At 57.1% G+C, this 20,623-nt stretch overlaps 2 protein-coding genes across 2 annotated transcripts; one reads left to right on the forward strand and one right to left on the reverse strand.

Moving 5' to 3' along the window:
* Window positions 1-289: 289 nt before the first annotated feature.
* On the reverse strand, window positions 290-954 carry MRPL34 (mitochondrial ribosomal protein L34). Its single transcript, XM_030966774.1, has 2 exons — window positions 878-954; window positions 290-786 (listed from the first exon to the last, which is right to left on the reverse strand). Exons 1-2 carry the CDS (start codon window positions 952-954, stop codon window positions 516-518), a joined length of 348 nt encoding a protein of 115 aa, XP_030822634.1. The 3' UTR covers window positions 290-515.
* Window positions 955-3,397: 2,443 nt separating this feature from the next.
* On the forward strand, window positions 3,398-11,568 carry ABHD8 (abhydrolase domain containing 8). The gene is given in 6 exon segments (XM_030966769.1): window positions 3,398-3,634; window positions 7,314-7,652; window positions 7,655-8,003; window positions 9,623-9,793; window positions 10,431-10,647; window positions 11,405-11,568. Coding segments are annotated over 5 exon segments (1,218 nt in total). The 5' UTR covers window positions 3,398-3,634; window positions 7,314-7,321; the 3' UTR covers window positions 11,555-11,568.
* The last annotated feature ends 9,055 nt before the right edge of the window (window positions 11,569-20,623 follow it).

A 20,623-nucleotide genomic window follows, 5' to 3' on the forward strand; every position in this document is an offset into this window, starting at 1 on the left:
GAGCGCGGCGCGGGGCACGCTGGGAGTTGTAGTTTGGGTGGAGAGTACTTCATAATTAAGGGGCGGCTCATTAGCGGCGCGGGGAAAAAGAAGAGAATTCCTTCCCTGTATCCCATCCTAGAGCTGATGCTGGAATCAGGTGCGCAGAGGATGGGGCAGAGGCGCTGCTGAGTGAAGTAAACCCGAATTCCGCACCCGCATCCTTCCCAAATATCCGCCCTGGAACATGCCAGATTCCCCCTCCTCATTAAATTCCCCACCCTAATTAACGCATGAGACATGCTGGCATTTCAACACACACCGCATTCGCACGTTTATAAGCAAACAAACTTTTAAAAACTTGGAATAAACACATGGAAAACGCGAGGATAATTTAACAGCCGAAGGAGCAGCCGCGCCCCAAACCCCTCAGGGGCACTGAGTGACAGGGCCAGCAGGGCTGGCACGCCCTCCAGGGCCCGGCGGGCTCATCCCGAATTCCTGGAGGAGAATTCCCGGAGAATTCCGGGGCTCCCTCAGTGGCTCAGAGATTTTCTGCCCTTCAGCATCCGCCGCAGGATCACGGCGATCCCGCCGGGAGTGCTGATCCGTTTGATCCAGCCGTGAGTCTTCTTCCGCTTCCAGTTGTTGGGCTGGTACTCGTTCCCCCGGGATTTCCCACGGATTTGTCGGAAATTCCACGCTGGGACCGGGACGCGGCAGAGAACGGCGGCGTTGGAAGTCCCGGCAAGAGGCTCCAGAGCGTTTGGGAGCAGCGGAAAGGGAAAACCTCGCAGCGGGGAAAAGCTTGGGGGAAATTAAAGCAGAACAAGGAGTGAGGAGAGGGAAATAAAAGATAAATTTGGAATTTTAAGGTTGGGATTTCCCCTCCCGGTACCTGCGGCTCCCGGCCCGCGCCCACACAGCGCCCAGCGCCGCCATTTTGCTCCGCCCGCCAACAACGCCGCTTCCCATTGGCTCCGTGCTCTCAGCCAATCACAGGTGGCGTCGCGCCGCAAGGGCTGATGGGGGTTGAAGTCCGCATGGGGGGGTCGTGGCGGAGTTACCATGGCAACGGCGCCACTGCGGCCTTGTCGCCTAGGGGGCTGTCGGTTGTCCCCCAGGATGTCGCGACAGGGCCACGAAGCCACTCCCAGTGCCTGAAAGGGCTTCGGGAGAGCTGGAGAGAGACCTGGGACAAGGGATGGAGGGACAGGAGTCAGGGAATGGATTTGGGCTGGGAAAAGGGAGATTTGGGGGGGATTTTGGGAAGGAATTCCCAGAGCAGCTGTGGCTGCTCCAGCCCTGGAATGTGCAAGGAAAGGTGGGAGCAGCCTGGGATGGTCCAAGATGGGACTGGGTGGGATTTCAGGTCTTTCCAAACCAGAGAATTCCAGGATTTTTCCTTTTGGGATCCAACCCAGCCCTAGAGCAGGAGCAGATCCGGGATTTTTCCCTCCTGCTTTTTGTGGCCCAGCAGGAATGAGAGGATGTGGCTCAACCCTCCCCAAGCCCAAAACCTGAGAAAACAAACCCAAAACTCAGCCCTGCTTTAGTGTCTGGTCTCCTGGGGACGGCACTGCCACGCGTGTGACGTGTTGGTGGCACCGATGGGTTTGCGACACTGCCACATTCGTGGCGCTGCCGCAGTCGCCCCCTTTGCCACTCCACGAGCACCACAGTGTCACCACCCCATCCCAAATGCCACCTCTGTGCCCGTCCCCTCCTGTCCCTGTTCCTGTCCCAGTCCCCGTCCCTTTCCCTTATCCCTGTCCCCATCCCTGTCCCCATTCCTCTCCCTGTCCCCTTCCTGTCCCCATCCCTGTCCCTCTCTCTGTCCCTTTCCCCGTCCCCGCTGTCCCCTGTCCCTATCCCTGTCCCCATCCCCATCCTTTGTCCCTGTCCCCTGTCCCCATCCCCGTTCCCATCTCTGTCCCTCTCTCTATCCCCATCCCCGTCCCCGCTGTCCCCTGTCCCCATCCCTGTCCCCATTCCTCTCTCTGTCCCCATCCCTGTCCCCATCCCTGTCCCTGTCCCTTTCCCTTATCCCCATCCCCATCCCTGTCCCCTCTGTCCCCTGTCCCCATCCCTGTCCTTTGTCCCTGTTCCCCGTGTCCCCATCCCCATCCCTGTCCCCATTCATGTCCCCATCTCTGTCCTTCTCTATGTCCCCATCCTCGTCCCCTCTGTCCCCTGTCCCCATCCCTGTCCCCATTCCTCTCTCTGTCCCCAGTGTCCCTCTCCCCATCCTTGTCCCTGTCCCCATCCCTGTCCTGTCCCTGTTCCTGTCCCTTTCCCTTATCCCTGTCCCCATCCCTGTCCCCTCTGTCCCCCTGACTGTCCCTGGTTCCTCGCAGTGTCCATCAGCCTCTGTCCCTGTCCCCAATCCTCTCCCTGTCCCTCTCCCTGTCCCTATCCCTGTCTCTGTCCCCTGTCCCCATCCCTGTCCCTGTCCCCGCTGTCTGTGTCCCCATCCCTGTCCGTGTCCCCATCCCTGTCCCCGCTGTCCCCTGTCCCCATCCCTGTCCCCATCCCTGTCCCCTCTGTCCCTGTCCCCATCCCTGTCCCTGTGCCCATCCCTGTCCCTGTCCCCATCCCTGTCCCCTCTGTCCTTGTCCCCATCCCTGTCCCTGTCCCCATCCCTGTCCCTGTCCCCATCCCTGTCCCCTCTGTCCCTGTCCCCATCCCTGTCCCTGTGCCCATCCCTGTCCCTGTCCCCATCCCTGTCCCCTCTGTCCCTGTCCCCATCCCTGTCCCTGTCCCCATCCCTGTCCCCTCTGTCCCAGTCCCCATCCCTGTCCCCATCCCTGTCCCCATCCCCATCCCAGTCCGTGTCCCCATCCCTGTCCTCTCTGTCCCAGTCCCCATCCCTGTCCCCTCTGTCCCCTGTCCCCATCCCCATCCCAGTCCGTGTCCCCATCCCTGTCCCCGCTGTCCCAGTCCCCATCCCTGTCCCCATCCCTGTCCCCATCCCCATCCCCTGTCCCAGTCCCCATCCTGTCCCTCTGTCCCTGTCCCCATCCCCATCCCTGTCCCCATCCCATCCCTGTCCCCATCCTGTCCCCATCCCATCCCTGTCCCAGTCCCCATCCCTGTCCCCTCTGTCCCTGTCCCCATCCCCATCCCTGTCCCCATCCCCATCCCCATCCCCGCTGTCCCCTGCCCCCATCCCTGTCCCTGTCCCCATCCCCGTCCCCTCTGTCCCTGCCCATCAGCCGCGGTCCCGCCCCTCCGGATCTCTTCGGGCTTTGCCTTTTCCATGGCGACCGCACCAAGGACGAGCCCGGAGCGCGCCCGGAGCGGCCGCGGGCGGCACTCGGGGCCCTTCGGGCAATTCGGGGCCTTTTGGGGAATTTTGGGGCGGGGGGGCTGAAGGAATTCCCTCCCTCCCGCCTCCCCAAAAAACGCCTGGAAAAAAAAAAAATCGGGATTTTCACCGCCCTGCTCCGCCTCTCCACCGGGAATTCTGCGGAATTCCAGGATTTGCACCGGGAACGCGGCGCAATTCCAAGATTTGCACCGGGAATTTTGCGCAATTCCAAGATTTGCACCGGGATTTCTGTGCAATTCCAGGATTTGCAGCGGGAATCCTGCGCAATTCCAGGATTTTTTTTCCCTCCTCCCGCATCCCCGGAGCCCCTGGGCCATCGATGAGGTGAGCGGCGCTTTTTTATTTCCCCCCCCGCGGGAATGTCCTGGCGCCCGAGGTGCTGCTGGGGGTGGGGGTGACCCAAAAATGCGGGAATTTTTCCCAAAATCTGGGATGCGAGGTGGGGAAGGGGGCTTGGGATGTTGTGGGGCAGACAGGAGCCGGGAAAAAACCCGGATTGGTGCAGGTGAGGGAGGGGGGGAAAGGAGGGGAATTATCCTGGAAAACCGACTTGGGGAAAGCTTCCTTCATTCCTTCCTTCATTCTTTCCTTCCCTCCTTCCTTCATTCCTTCTTTCCTCCCCTCGTGATGCAACGGCGAGGAAGGATTGCTGGGGGGGGGGCTGGGGAGGAGGGGGGTCCGATCCCGCTGGAATTTCGGCCGGAATTTGGGGAAAACCTGTCCGAGGTGGAGGGAGAGGCAGGGCTGGATGCAGTGCCTGATTCCAAACCCTGATTCCAAACCCAGATCCCAAATCCTGATCCCAAACCCAGATCCTTAATCCTGATTCCAAACCCAGATCCCAACCTGATCCCAAATCCTGATCCCAAAGGCTCCTGATTCCAAACCCAGATTCTGAACCTTGATCCCAACCCCAGATCCCAAACTCTGATTCCAAATCCTGATCCCATCCCCAGATCCCGAGTCTCCGGTGCCAGCCCCGGTGCCAGGATCCCAAGGCAGGATCCCACCATTCCCACCTTGTTTCCATTCCCAGCCTTACAGAACAGACACCGAATTCCCAAAATCCTGAATTCCTGAAATCCCAAATTCCCAGATTCCCGATTTCCCAGATTCCCGGATTCCCAAAATCCCAAATTCCCGAATTCCCAGATTCCTGGATTCCTGATTTCCCAGATTCCCAGATTCCCGATTTCCCAGATTCCCATATCCCAGATCCCCGGATTCCTGAATTCCCAGATTCCCAAATTCCGGAATTCCCAGATTCCTGGATCCCAGATTCCTGGATTCCCGAATTCCTGAATTCCCGGATTCCTGAATTCCCAAATTCCCGGATTCCTGGATCCCAGATTCCTGAATTCCTGAATTCCTGAATTCCTGAATTCCCAGATTCCCGAATTCCCGGGATCCCTCGGGCAGCCGGAGCGGGGCTGGGAAGGAGCCGGGTCGGGATAATCCCCCCCCCCCTCCATCCCGTTTCCATGGCAACCGGCACCATTCCCGCCTTCCCGCATCCATCGGGATCCTGGTCCAGCCTTTCCTGCCCGGATGCTCCGGGCACCGAGCGCGGGGGAGGTGGGAGACGGGAGACGGGGATCCGGGAATCTGGGAATCCGGGAATCTGGGATATGGGAATCTGGGGATCTGGGGATCCGGGAATCTGGGAATCCGGGAATTTGGGATATGGGGATCCGGGAATCCGGGAATCTGGGATATGGGGATCCAGGAATTTGGGAATCTGGGATATGGGTATCCAGGGATATGGGGATCTGGGAATTTGGGAATCCAGGAATCTGGGATCCGGAGATCTGGGATATGGGGACCCAGGAATTTGGGAATCCAGGAATTTGGAAATACATGAATCTGGGATATGGGGATCTGGGATATTGGGACCCAGGAGTTTGGGAATCTGGAATCCGGGGACCTGGGATCTGGTGATCTGGGATCTGGGGATTCAGGAATATAGGATATGGGGATCTAGGAATTTGGGGATTGGGGGATCTGGGAATCTGGGATATGGGGATCCAAGAATTTGGGAATCTGGGATCCAGGAATCTGGGATATTGGGATCCAGGAACTTGGGAATCTGGGAATCTGGGATCTGGGGATCTGGGGATCTGGGATCTGGGGATCAAGGAATTTGAGAATCTGGGAATCTGGGATATGGGGATCCAGGAATTTGGGAATCCAGGAATCTGGGATATGGGGATCTGGGATATTGGGATCCAGAAATTTGGGAATCTGGGAATCCGGGGACCCGGGATCTGGTGATCTGGGATCTGGGGATTCAGGAATATAGGATATGGGGATCTAGGAATTTGGGAATTGGGGGATCCGGGATCTGGGGATTCAGGAATCTGGGAATCCAGGGAACTGGGATCCCGCAGGAATGGGATCTGGGATCATTCAGGAATGGGATCAGGATCCCACAGGAATGGGATCTGGGATCAGGATCCCACAGGATCAGCACTCGGATCCCGCTCTCTCCTCCCGCTGCCATCAATAATTCACCGTGTTCCTTTTCCCTCCGCCACAATTAACCCATTCCCAACCTCCGTGCCCCCATTCCCGCCAGCCTTTCCCCGAACATTCCCAAAATCCCAAGATTTCCACTCCCAAAGCAGCGACCTTTGGGAACAGCTGGGATAATCCCACACACCCCACATTCCTTAGTTTATTTTGTGGAGAGATTTTAATTAAATTCTAATTCCCACCTCGGATGCTGCTTCCAACCACAGCCGTGTTTATATTTAATGGGATAAATATTTCTATTTTATGGGCTAAATATTTATCTTTATGGGATAAAGAATGAATTCCCAGGGCTGGAGCTTCCCCGTGCTCCACATTTATTGGGAAAAGGGAATTTTCTCCTCCAAACAGGTTTTTTTTTTTCTTTCAGCCAGAATAAATCTCTTTTCCAAGGGCTGTGATGGGAACTTCAGGGCTTGGGGACAGGGATGTGACCCAGAAAAAAAGCAGGATGGGGAATTTTCCATGTTTCCATATTTTCCCCTGGTTTTCTACATTTTCCCACGTTTTTCCACATTTTCCAGGGATCACAGTGCTGACCAGCATCACTGACAGCTCCCCAGCTGCTGGAATCAGGGCTGAATCCCTATTTTCCACATTTTTTCCAAGCTTTCCCCCATTTTTTCACTTTTTGCCCCAATTTTCCCCAATTTTCCCCCATTTCCCCCCGGTTTTCCCACATTTCCTCCCCATTTTCCCATGGTTTTTCCCACAATTTCCCAATTTTCCCATGCTGATCCGCATCACCAACAGTTTCCCATTGCCACAACCCTTTGCTGGAATTAGGACTGAATCTCATTTTTCCCCATTTCCCCCCATTCTTTCCCCCCATTCTTTCCCCCAATTTTCCCTAATTTCCCCACATTTCCCCCATTTCCAGACATCCCCACGCTAACCAGCATCACCAACCGGTTCCCATTCCTGCAACCCTTTGCTGAAATTAGGACTGAATCTCATTTTTCCCCAATTTCCCCAATTTCCCCATTCTTTCCCCCAATTTTCCCCCATTTTCCCCCGTTTCCAGGGAGCACCATTCTGACCACATCACCAACCAGTTCCCATTCCCGCAACCCTTTGCTGGAATTGGGGCTGAATCCCATTTTTCCCCCATTTTCCCCATTTCCAGACATCACCATTCTGACCAGCATCACCAACCGGTTCCCATTCCCGCAACCCTTTGCTGAAATTAGGACTGAATCTCATTTTCCCCCAATTTGCCCACAATTTCCCCAATTTTCCGAGCATCACCATTCTGACCAGCATCACCAACAGCTTCCCCCTGCCACAACCCTCTGCTGGAATTGGGGCTGAATCCCATTTTCCCCCCATTTCCCCCCATTCTTTCCCTCAATTTCCCCACATTTTTCCCCTTTCCCTTGCTGACCAGCATCACCAACAACTTCCCACTGTCACAACCCTGCTGGAATTAGGACTGAGTCTCATTTTTCCCCAATTTCCCCGCAATTTTCCCCAGGCATCACCATGCTGACCAGCATCACCGACGGCTTCCTCTGCTGCCTGCTGGGCAAGACCCCCAACGCCGTGGGGCCCCTGGACAGCGTTGAGTCCAGTGACGGCTTCACCTTCCTGGAGGTGAAGCCCGGCCGGATCCTGCGCATCCACCACAGCGCTCCCGAGCGCCCGGCAGCCCCGGAATTGCCAGCGCCGTCCCCCGAGCGCGGCGCCGTGCGCTGCCAGCGCCGCATCACGCTCTACCGCAACGGGCAGCTGCTGATCGAGAACCTGGGCGAGGCCTCGCGCCCGAGAGCGCCCGGTGCCCGCCGTGCCCGGTGCCCGAGGCCAACGGCGAGCCGGGAGCGCCGGAGCCCGCCGGGGCGGCCGCCAAACGCCGCAAGCGCAAGCCCAAGAGGGTGGTGACGGTGGACTGCAAGAAGCGCATCACCAGCTGCAAGGGCACGCACGGCGACGTGGTGCTGTTCTTCATCCACGGTGTTGGAGGCTCTTTGGACATCTGGAAGGAGCAGCTGGAGTTCTTCTCCAAGCTGGGCTACGAGGTGGTGGCGCCGGATTTGGCGGGGCACGGCTGCAGCTCGGCGCCGCCCGTGGCCGCCGCCTACACGTTCTACGCGCTGGCTGAGGACATGAGGGCCGTGTTCAAGCGCTACGCCAAGAAAAGGAACATCCTCATCGGGCACTCCTACGGGTAAGGGGCTGGGATCATCCCGGAAAATGGGAATGGACACAAACCCCGTGGTTTAGGGGTGTGGGGTTCCCATTTTGGGGGATTGATCCCATTTATGCTGGGATTTGGAGCTCTTGAATCCTTGGGTTCTGTTCAAGCGTTATGCCGAGAAAAGGAACATCCTGATCAGGCACTCCTACGGGTAAGGGGCTGGGATCATCCTGGAAAATGGGAATGGAAACAAACCCCGTGGTTTAGGGGTCTGGGGTTCCTGTTTTGGGATTTTCCTGGGATTTGGAATTGGGCCGTGTTCAAGCACGACACCAAGAAAAGGAACATCCTCATCGGGCACTCCTATGGGTAAGGGGCTGGGAATGGGGTGAGATCGTCCTGGAAAATGGGAATGGACACAAACCCCGTGGTTTAGAGGTGCAGGGTTCCCATTCTTTTTATCCCATTCTTCTCCCATTTGTCCCATTTTTATGCCATTCATCCCATTTTTATTCCATGTATCCTATTTTTATGCCATTTATCCCATTTTTATTCCATGTATCCTATTTTTCTCCCATTTATCCCATTTTTCTTCCATTTATCCCATTTTTATCCCCTTTCTCCCAGGATTCAGAGCTCCTGAGTGCTCTTGGGGTGGGCACCATCTTGGTGTCCAGCTAATCCCGAGAGGGAAGCGCAAGGGCAGGCACTATAATTAGGATAAACCGGGATTAGGGCTCCTGATTAGGTGCAGACTAACGAAGGAGCCGGAGCTGGATCCAGCAGGGACAAGGCTGGGGCGGCCTGGAGGGCACCGGGGGGGCTGGGCTGGGCAGGGGGGCACCAAATCCTGCCCTGGAAGGGTTCTGGGGACTCTGCCCCCCAAAAAATGTGTGTGGGGGGGCTGCTGTGGAGCCTGGAGACTTGGGGTGGGTGAGGAGGGAGAAATCCCCTCGTGATGCAAGGGACAGTGCCAGGGGTGGCACAGGGACACGGGAGGGGCACAGGGACACAGGAGTGGCACAATTGCCATTGTCCCAAAGTGCCCCGAGCCCTGACCAACCTTGGACACTGCCAGGGGTGGCACAGGGACACGGGACATGGCCATGGGACACCAGGACATAGGACAGGGTTATCTTCACCCAGTGCCCTCAGCCCGTCCCTGCCACGCTGGCACCGTGTCCCCGTGTCCCCTCAGGGTGCCCTTCTGCACCTTCCTGGCACACGAGTGCCCCGAGCTGGTGCACAAGGGGATCACAATCAGGATAATTAATGCAATAAGTATAATTAATAATTAAAAGAGGGAAAGCCAAGCACTCTGTGGTTATTTTTAACCCTTTCAGGGTGTCCTCCTGCACCTTCCTGGCACACGAGTGCCCGGAGCTGGTGCACAAGGTGATCACAATCAACTAATATAATCAATATGATTAATATAATTAATATAATTAATATAATTAATAATTAAAATAGGAAAAGCCAACCACTGCACAGTTATTTTTAACCCTTTCAGGGTGTCCTTCTGCTCCTGGCACACGAGTACCCCGAGCTGGCGCGCAAACTGATCACAACCAATACAATTAATATAATTAATATGATTAAAACAGTGAAAGCCAAGCTCAGCGCTTCATCGTCACTTTTAACCCTTTCAGGGTGTCCTTCTGCACGTTCCTGGCGCACGAGTACCCCGAGCTGGTGCACAAGGTGATCATGATCAACGGGGGCGGCCCCACGGCGCTGGAGCCCAGCCTGTGCTCCATCTTCAACCTGCCGCCCTGTGTGCTGCACTGCCTGTCCCCCTGCCTGGCCTGGAGCTTCCTCAAGTGAGTCACAGCGCGGGGCGAGGGTCCTGTGCCACCCAGGGGGGGTCCTGTGCCACCCAGGGCTCAGTCTGGCACTGCCACCACTGAGGGAGGGGACACCTTGGGGGTCTGGGGGCTTCCTGTGCCACCCTGTGTGCTGCACTGCCTGTCCCCTGCTTGTCCTTCCTCAAGTGAGTGACAGCCTGGGGCGAGGGTCCTGTGCCACCCAGAGAGGGTCCTGTGCCCCCGAGGAGGGGCATCTTGGCATTGACACGGGGCTGGGGGCTTCCTGTGCCACTCAGGGGGCATCCTGGCACTGCCAGCCTGAGGGAGGGGACAGGTGGTGGCTTTTGGGGGGCTGGAGCCCTTGGGGGGCTTGTCCTGGCACTGCCACCCTGAGAGAGGGGACTCAGTGTGGCTTTTGGGGGCGTGGGGTCTTGTGTCACCTCCCAGGGGGCTCATCCTGGCACTGCCACCCTGAGGGAGGTGACACAGTGGCTTTTGCGGGTCTGGAATCTCCTGCCACCAACCCAAGGGCTCACACTGGCACTGCCACCCCAAGGGAGGGGACAGAGTGGCTTTTGGGGGAGCTGGGCCACTCCCCCTTTGCTGCCAACCCCCCGAATTTCGGGCTGAGCCCCCTCTCCCGCCGTGCCAGGGCCGGCTTTGCCCGCCAAGGTGCCAAGGAGAAGCAGCTGCTGAAGGAGGGCAACGCCTTCAACGTCTCGTCCTTCGTGCTGAGGGCCACCATGAGCGGGCAGTACTGGCCCGAGGGCGACGAGCTGTACCACGCCGAGCTGGCTGTGCCCGTGCTGCTGGTGCACGGCATGCACGACAAGTTCGTGCCCATCGAGGAGGACCAGAGGATGGCAGAGGTACGGGGGGGCACCTCTGAGAGGGGTTTGGGGGGCGCTGATGGAGGCTCGGGGCGGGCTGGGGAAGGAGGGGAGAATCCGCTTGTGATCTGAGGGACGCCGGCAGGGTGGCACAGGGATGGGCGGGGACAGCTTGGCATGGGCAGGGGTGGCATGGACATGGACATGGGTGGGAACATAGCAGGGACATGGCAGGGACATGGCAGGGACATGGGCAGGGACATGGCAGGGACATGGCAGGGACATGGGCAGGGACATGGCAGGGACATGGGCAGGGACATGGGCAGGGACATGGCAGGGACATGGGCAGGGACATGGCAGGGACATGGGCAGGGCCATGGACATGGGTGGGAACATGGCCGGGACATGGGCAGGGACATGGCAGGGACATGGCAGGGACATGGACATGGGTGGGAACATGGGCAGGGACATGGGCAGGGACATGGGCAGGGACATGGCAGGGACATGGACATGGGTGGGAACATGGCAGGGACATGGGCAGGGACACTCTGGCATGGGCAGGATGTGACAGGGACATTTCAGGGACACCTTGGCATGGGCAGGGACACCGTCCACTGTCCCAGGGTCCTCCAAGGGACACTGCCGGGGACACTCCCTGCGAGGGGACAGAGCGGCTTTAGAGGGCTGGGACAGGGGCTCATCCTGTCCCTGCCACTCCCTGCGAGGGGACAGAGCGGCTTTTGGGGGCTCGTGCCACCTCTGCGCGGGGTCTCACCATGTCGCCGGCCACCCGCAGATCCTGCTGATCGCCTTCCTGAAGGTGATCGACGAGGGCAGCCACATGGTGATGCTGGAGTGCCCCGACACGGTGAACACGCTGCTGCACGAGTTCGTCCTCTGGGAGCCCGACACGCCCGCGCCCCGCGGCGACGGCGACACCAAATGAGGGCCAGCGACACGCGGGGACAGCGGGCTGGCTGCTCCCGCGGCACACGCGGAGCGCGGAGCGGGCTCGGCCCAGCCGCCAGCCCCGGTTTGTGCCCCGGGCCGAGCGAGGAGGCGCCCCCGGGCTGCGATGGCAGCGCCGGGAGAGGAGCGCGGCGAGTGCCCAGGGCCGGGGACAGCGGGGACACGGCTCATCCGGTCCCCAACCCCGACAGGACAGCGGGGACACGGCTCGTCCGGTCCCCAAACCCCGACAGGACAGCGGGGACACGGCTTGGCTGGTCCCCACCACCGGACATGTCACAGCCGGTCCCCAAACCTCGGGGATACGGCTCGGCCGGTCCCCAATCCCGGACATGTCACACTGAGTCCCCAATCCTGGACATGCCACACCTGGACATGCCACACCTGGATGCCACACCTGGACATGCCACACCTGGACATGCCACACCTGGACACGCCACACCTGGACATGCCACACCTGGTCCCTGGACCTCGGACATGTCACACACAGCGAGTCCCCAACGGCGGAAGGACAGCGGGGACACGGCACAGCTGGTCCCCAAACCCTGGGGACACGGCACAGCTGGTCCCCAACTCCGGACACGCCACCCCCGGCGCTGGAGCGGCTCCGTTCCGTTTTTTGTCACCATCGTTGTCATTCCCGCACACAGCGACACCGGGAGGACACGAAGGACCCGGGGACACCGGGGGGACACGGAGGGTCCCCGCAGGGATTTTCGGGGCGGTTTTCAGGCCAATCCAGAGGCTCCCCCGCGTGGGGATTTGCCCGGATTTTGGGGGTTCCTTGTGGGGTTCGGCAGCTCCTGCTGGGATGAGGAGGAGGAGGAGGATGAGGATGAGGATTCCCGCGATCACGGGGTGTCCCCAGCGCCACCACGGCCACGTCCCCGCTGCCAGCAGCGCTTTTAGGGCAGAGCCCCTCGGGGCCACCCCCGGGCCTTTCCCGCGGCTCCGGCTCCGTCCCACCGGGAGGCGCCCCTGGAGCAGCGGGGGACAGCGGGACCCCCATTCCCGGGATTCCCGGTGATGATTCCCGGTGATAATTCCTGGTGATTCTCGGTGATAATTCCCGGTGATGATTCCCGGTGATAATTCCTGGTGATTCTCGGTGATAATTCCCGGTGATAATTCCCGGTGATGATTCCCGGTGATTCCCGGTGATGATTCTCGGTGATTCCCGGTGATAATTCCCGGTGATGATTCCCGGTGATGATTCCCGGTGATTCCTGATAATTCCCGCCCGGTTCCGCGGGATCCCAGTCCCACCCGATCCCCGCCGATCCCGCCCCATTCCCCGGAGCCGGGCACGGCTGGAGGAGCCCCCCGAGGACGTCCCCGGTGCCACCCGCAATGCCAAGAGGTGCCACCTGTCACCCCCCTGCCCACCCTCCCCAAAATTCCCGACATTTAAACCAAAGAAGGCGCCGACCCCACGGACACCTCGCCCCTGTCGCTTGTCCCCACCGCGTCCCCTGGCACCGCACCGAGGGGCTCAGACCACCCCGTGATGTCCCCACTGATGTCCCCAGGGTGTCCCCCCCGGGCCAGCCCCGCCCGCCGCTGTCTCATAATGAGAATTTGACCCCAAAACCGCCAGCAGCGCCCCCAAAACTGCCGCGCGCGGGCTGTGGGGTCACAGCGCTGTCCCCTCCTTGCGGGAGCCGCGTTCCTGTCGTGCTGCCACCCGCGCTGCCACCGCCGCGGCTGTGCCAGGACCCAGTAAAGCCGTGCTCAATGCCAGGCGTGCCAGTAAAGCCGTGCTGAATGCCAGCCCGTGCCATGGCACCCACTAAAGCCGTGCTGAATGCCAGCCTGTGCCAGGCGTGCCAGTGAAGCCGTGCTCAATGCCAGGCGTGCCAGGACCCGTGTAAAGCCGTGCTGAATGCCAGGCGTGCCACTAAAGCCGTGCTCAATGCCAGGCGTGCCAGGACCCGTGTAAAGCCGTGCTCAATGCCAGGCGTGCCACTAAAGCCGTGCTGAATGCCAGCCCGTGCCATGGCACCCAGTAAAGCCGTGTTCAATGCCAGCCCGTGCCAGGACCCGTGTAAAGCCGTGCTCAATGCCAGGCGTGCCACTAAAGCCGTGCTCAATGCCAGCCGTGCCAGCCCGTGCCACTAAAGCCGAGCTCAATGCCAGGCGTGCCACTAAAGCCGTGCTGAATGCCAGCCCGTGCCATGGCACCCACTGAAGCCGTGCTGAATGCCAGCCCGTGCCAGGCGTGCCACTAAAGCCGTGCTCAATGCCAGCCGTGCCAGCCCGTGCCACTAAAGCCGAGCTCAATGCCAGGCGTGCCACTAAAGCCGTGCTGAATGCCAGCCCGTGCCATGGCACCCACTGAAGCCGTGCTGAATGCCAGCCCGTGCCAGGCGTGCCACTAAAGCCGTGCTCAATGCCAGCCGTGCCACTAAAGCCGTGCTCAATGCCAGCTGTGCCAGCCCGTGCCACTAAAGCCGAGCTCAATGCCCGCCCTGCTGGGTCCGTGCTGGGAGGGCCGGGGCAGGGATGGGATCCCAAAATTTTCCGGGGAAGAATTTACTGGGAAAATCAGAATGTTCCCCAAAAATGTCACACCCTGGGGTGCTCGGTGTCACCTTGGGGTGCTCGGTGTCACCTTGGGGGTGTTTGGTGTCACCCTGGGGTGCTCGGTGTCGCCTTGGGGTGCTGGGGGTGGGCACGGGGACGAGGGTGGCACCCACCGGGATTGGGGACAGCCCCGGGACCCCCTGACTGAGCTGGGAGAGTTTGGGGGCTGGGAATGGGGATTTGGGGTTGGGGGATTTGGGGTTGGGGGGTTTGGGGTTGGGGGGTTTGGGGTTGGGGTTTGGGGTTGGGAATGACTGGTTGGGAATGGGGGGTTTGGGACAGGGAAATGGGAATGGGAGATTTGGGATTGGGGCTGTAGGATTTGGGGTCGGGAATGATGGGTTGGGAATAGGGGATTTGGGACAGGGAATAGGGGATTTGGGGTTGGGGATGAGAATGGGGGATTGGGGATGGGGATTTGGGGTTGGGGATTTGGGACAGGGAATAGGGGATTTGGGGTTGGGGATGAGAATGGGGGGTTGGGGATGGGGATTTGGGGTTGGGAATGGGGTTTTGGGACAGGGAATAGGGGATTTGGGACAGATTGGATTTGGGAGGTTTGGGGATGGGACGCCCATTGGATGGGCTGTGGGATTGTTGAGGTTACATGGGGGGGTTAGGAATAAGGGATTCTGGGGTTGGGTGAGTGGGGGGGGGGTGGGGTTTGGGCAGGGAATAGGGGATTTGGGAATGGGGCTGTGGTTGGGACCTAGCGGCACGGGGGGATTTGGGGTTGGATTTGGGGATTTGGGGTGACGCCCATCACGGCGGATGACGTCACACGCAGGGGGCGGGGCCAAGACCCTCGGCGCCCTGCAGTGGCCAGAAGTGGCACTGCCCGGTGCCACCAGCGCCACCGGTGCCACCCATTGTCCCCAAAGTGGCACTGCCCAGTGCCAACATTGTCCCCAAACTGGCACTGCCCGATGCCACCCATTGTCCCCAAACTGGCGCTGCCCGGTGCCAACCATTGTCCCCAAACTGGCACTGCCCGGTGCCACCCAGTGTCCCCAAACTGGCGCTGCCCGGTGCCACCCATTGTCCCCAAACTGGCGCTGCCCGGTGCCACCGGTGCCACCAACGGGACCTCGATCCCCATGGCCCGGAGGTGACACAGGGCCCGGAGAGGTGAATTTTGAGATTTCCTTGAATTTCAGATTCCAACCAATAAGGAGCGGGGTGGGCGTGGCCAGGTAATGAATATTCATGAGGCTGTTGGGTGATTCTGTGAATATGTAAATTTTTTCGGCAATAAAATCCCCAAATTTGGGGAGAGGAGCTCTGAGAATTTCGCACATTTGGGAGGTTCAATGGCCATTCCACTCCCTTTAATTAGTTTAATTCTTCTTGAATTCTTTAAAGAAAAAAAATTCTTAAAGTTTAATTTTTCTTCAATTCTTGAATTTTTTTCCTTTCCGTGCCTCAGTTTCCCCCCCGTTGGGTGTGACACCCCCAAACCAGGGAGGGATCCTCGGGCACCCCAAAGTGGGCACGGACCCCTGGGACCTTCCTCAAAATATCCCCAAAATATCCCCAAAAAATCCCCCAAAATACCCCAAAAATAATAGCCCAAAAAATCCGAAAAATATCTCCAAAAATATCCCCAAAAAATCCGAAAAATATCCCCAAAATACCCCCAAAAATCCCCCAAAATACCCCAAAAATATCCCCAAAATTACCCAAAAATATCCCCAAAATATCCCAAAATATCCCCCAAAATATCCCTAAAAACACCACAAAAATATCCCCAAAAATCCGAAAAATATCCCCAAAAATATCCCAAAAAATCTGAAAAATATCCCCAAAATATCCCAAAATACCCCAAAAATATCCCAAAAATATCCCAAAAATATCCCCCAAAATACCCCAAAAATAATATCCCCAAAAATCCGAAAAATATCTCCAAAAATATCCCCAAAAAATCCGAAAAATATCCCCAAAATACCCCAAAAATATCCCCAAAATATCCCCCAAAATATCCCCCAAAATATCCCTAAAAACACCGCAAAAATATCCCAAAAACATCCCCCAAAATACCCCAAAAACATCCCCAAAAATCCGAAAAACATCCCCAAAAATACCCCAATAAAAGCTGCTCCACTTTTAGGACTTCATGTGACAGAACTAAAAAAAAAAAAAACCACCAAAAAGTATTAAAAATAGAAAAATAAAAAGAGAAAAACACCAAATGTTTACCAAAACTTCCAGACTTTTTTTTCTTTTTAAAGGGATTTTTTTCCCTTTTTTTTCCTTATTTTTTTTTATTATTTTGAGGCGGATTTTCGCCATCTGGAGAATGAAAAGGCTCTGGCAGGGCCGGTGAAGTGTCAGCGAAAAGGCTTTAAAAATGTTGTTTTTATTATTATTTATGGGCTGGAACCCCAGAGAGGGGAAAGGAGCCAAAAAAAGGTTCAAAAATAGCTGGAAAAAGTAAAAAATAAAATAAAATAAAATAAAAAAAAAAAAAACAAGCGGGATGTTTTTTCCAGAAGCAGCTGAAAAGAAAATAAAATACCTTGGAAAAATATAAATATATTGAGGAGTTTTTGGGGGTTGGGGGTTTTTGGGGATCAGGAGGTTTTGGGATTGAGGATTTTTGGGATTTTTTTGGGATTTTGGGTGTTGGAGATTTTTGAGGATCAGGGATTTTGGGGTCAGGAATTTCTGGGATCGGAGTTTTTTGGGGTCAGAGATTTTGGGGATTGAGATTTTTTTGGGGTCGAGGATTTTTGGGGGCTGGGGATTTTTAGGATCAGGAATTTTTGGGGGTCGGGGATTTTTTGGGATTGGGGATATTTTGGGATTGCAGTTTTTGGGATTTGAGACTTTTGGGATTTTTGGGATTGGGGACTTTTGGGGTCAGGGATTTTTTGGGATTGGGGACTTTTGGGATTGGAGGTTTTGGGATCGGGGATTTTGGGGATTTTTGGGATTGGGGACTTTTGGGGTCGGGGATTTTTGGGACCGGGGATTTTTGGGATTGGAGTTTTTTGGGATTTTTGGGATTGGGGACTTTTGGAGTCAGGGTTTTTTTGGGATCAGGGATTTTTTGGGATTGGAGGTTTTGGGATAGGGATTTTTGGGGATGTTTTGGGAATCTTTGGGATTTTTGGGATTGGGGACTTTTGGGATTGGGGACTTTTGGGTATCTGGGAATCTGGGATTTTTGGGATTGGGGTTTTTTGGGGACTGGGGATTGGGATTGGGGTTTTTTGGGATGAAGGATTTTCCCGGCTCCCGGGCAGCAGCGCAGCGGCGCCTCTTGGCCAGACAGGCTGGAATTCCACAGCTGGAATTCCACAGCTGGATCGGCCGGGATGCTCGGGTTTGGGATCCCCAGAGGTTCCAATCTGGGGTTCCCAGGGATGCTCAGGTCCGGGATTTTTGATTTGGGGTCCCTGGGAATTCTCTGGATACCTCGGGATGAGCTGGTTTGGGGTGTCCAGGGATCCCCACAGGTTCCAATTCGGGATTCCCAAGGATTCCCAGATTTGGGGTTTCTAGAATGCTCCAATTCAGAACTCACAGGGATTCATCAATTTGGGGTCCCCAGGGATGCTCAGGTCCAGGATTCCCTGATTTGGGGGTTTCTGGAATGATCCAATTCGGGATTCCCAAGGATTCCCAGATTTGGGGTTTCTGGAATGATCCAATTTGGGATTCCCAGCGATTCCCGATTTGGGATTCCCAGGGATTCCCCGATTTGGGCTCCCCGGGGATGCTCGGGATCCCCTGGCAATGCCCGAGTTTGGGGTCCCCAGGAAAGCCCCGATCTGGGGTCTCTGCAGATGCTCTGGATCCCCGGGGACGCTCAGCTTTGGGATCCTCTGCTTTGGGGTCCCGGGGATGGGGCTTGGAAAAGGGATCCCAAATCCTTCCCTTCCCCTTTTCACCCCCTGTTCCCTCTCATCCTGTTTTATTTTTGGGGTGGATTTCTCTCTATTTAGGGCCTTTCCAGCTGCTTCCTTTTATCCTCTTCATTCAGAGCCTGTCATTACATTTTCCATTCTTTCAAAGAAATAAATTTAAAAAAAAACCCAAAAAACAAAAACCCAAAACAAAAGCAGCTTCCCAGGGGCCTTTCCAGCTCTTTATTCCCGGAGGTGAGGGGTAGAATATCCCAAAATATCCCCCAAAAATTAAAAAAAAATAAAATCCCAAATCCACTCCCGCTTCCCTGTGGGGTTTTTAGGGTTTTTTGGGATGCGTAGGAGAGGGGGGAATATCCCAAAAAAAAATCCTCTCTGAGATCCCGACGTGCTGGCACATCCTTTTCCCATTTTTATTTTTGGGATCTGGCCATCCCAAATTGCTGGGGCGGGCCGGGAGCTGCCGGCTCCGGGCTCCCGTTCCCTCTTGGAATGGGGCCGGGAATGGGGAAAGGAAGTTTTTTCGGGTTTTTTTCTGAGTTTTTCTCACCCTGTTTTTCCTCCTCTCCCGGGATATTCCCAGCCCTGCTCCCGCCTCCCCAGACCCTCCCGGGTTAAATCCGCCTCTGGGGCCACCCCAAAATCCACGGCCCGGCCCTTTCGGGGCATCCTCGCTCCATCCCCGTCCACATTCCATGAAAAAAAGCGGGAAAATTGAGGGGGTTTGACCCAAAAGCTGCAAAAATCCCCCATCCCACAGATTGGTGTCCCCGGGATTGGGGGGTCACCCCTTCTGTCCCTCTTTTTTATTTTTGCCATTTCCCCCCTTTTTTTTCCCCACTTTTTTCTCTTTTCCCCTCCATTTTTTTCTCCCAATTTTCCCCCATTTTTCCCTTTCCCCCCCGTTTTTTCCTCCAATTTTCCCCCTTTTTTTTTTGCCTTTTCCCTTCCCTTTTTCCTTCCCGGCTCCAGGAATTGTGGCAGGAGCCGTTTCCATCTGCCTTGGCCCAAGCCGGAATTCCCACATGGAATTCCCACATTCCCACATGGAATTCCTGCAGGATCTCAGATCCTAGGATTCCCACATGGAATTCCTGCATTTCCACGTGGAATTCCCAAATTCCCACATGGAATTCCCACATTCTCACATAGAATTCCCACAGGATCTCAGATCCTAGGATTCCCACATGGAATTCCCACATTCCCACATGGAATTCCTGCAGGATCCCGGATTCCCACATGGACATTCCCACATGGAATTCCCACATGGAATTCCTGCATTCCCACATTCCCGCAGGATCCCGGCCCCGTCCTGGGGAGGGGACCTGGAACCCGGTGGGGACAATTCCTGGAACGCAGGGGAAATCAGGATCCGGGGAAAAACGGGACCTAGGATAGGGGAAATCCAGGACAAGGAGAATCCAGGATAGGGGAAATCCAGGATAGGGAAAATCCGGAATAAGGAGAACCCAGGATGGGGAAAATCCAGGATAAGGAGAACCTAGGATAGGGCAAAAACAGGATAAGGAGAATCCAAGATAGGAAAAATGCAGGATAAGGAGAATCCAGGGAAAAACAACACCCAGGATAGGGAAAAACAGGATAAGGAGAATCCCGGACAGGGAAAAAGAATCCAGGATAGGGGAAAGTCCAGGACAAGGAGAACCCAGGGAAAAACAACACCGAGCACAGGGAGAAGCCAGGACAGGGAGCAGCCAGATTTTGGGAAGGAGGGCTTGGAACGACACCTCGCCACGGAGTCTCAGCATTCCAGGTGCCTCCTCCCTGCGCCTCCCCATCCGCCCGCGCTGGGATCGCATCCCGGCGGGACCGCGCCGGGACAGCGGCGGGGCCGCGATTTGGCCGCTGCTCGGGCCAAGGAACCCCCCCGGGGGCCCCCGCGCCCCCCTTTTGATGCCGCATCCAGCGAGAAGGGTGGAAAAAAAAAAAGGGTGGAAAAATGCCGCGCCGCGGCCAGGGCGGCTTGGAGAAGGGAAATGTTGTCCCGGGTTTGGCCCCATAAACGCCGCTTGTTCCATTACAGCATCCGCGCCTGGGCCGGCGGGGAGCGGCGGGGAAAGGTGCGGGGGGGGACACCCAAAAATAACCGCGCTGGGGACACCCAGGTGGCAGCAGGACAGAGCCACCCCGCGCCCCGCCCTGCGCGGGTCACGGCGGGGGTGCCCGGCCGGTGGCTTGGCACACGGCGGTGCCAGCGGGGGCTCCGGGTGCGTCCCCCCCGCCCCGCCGCGGCTGCCACGTCCCGCTGGCCGCGGGGAGCTGGCACCGGGCCCCCCCCGCCGCCGCCAGCCCGGCTGAGCCCGGCCCAAGGCAAACAGCAGCGGCCGGGCCGGTGCTACCGAACGGGGGCAGGGGCTGGGGACAACGGGGACACTCGGGGACACGCGGGGGACACGCGGGGACACGCGGGGACACGCTGGGGACAACGGGGACACGCGGGGGACACGCGGGGGACACGAGGGGACACTCGGAGCCGCCCCCCCCACCCGTCCCGGAGAAGCCCAGCAGCCAGGCGGGTGTAGAAGAATTGTATATTTTTTAATAAATAATGTACAAATCCGCCCGAATCCGGG

Source organism: Camarhynchus parvulus, chromosome 28 (assembly GCF_901933205.1).
Source record: "Camarhynchus parvulus chromosome 28, STF_HiC, whole genome shotgun sequence".
Classification (NCBI taxonomy): Eukaryota; Metazoa; Chordata; class Aves; order Passeriformes; family Thraupidae; genus Camarhynchus; species Camarhynchus parvulus.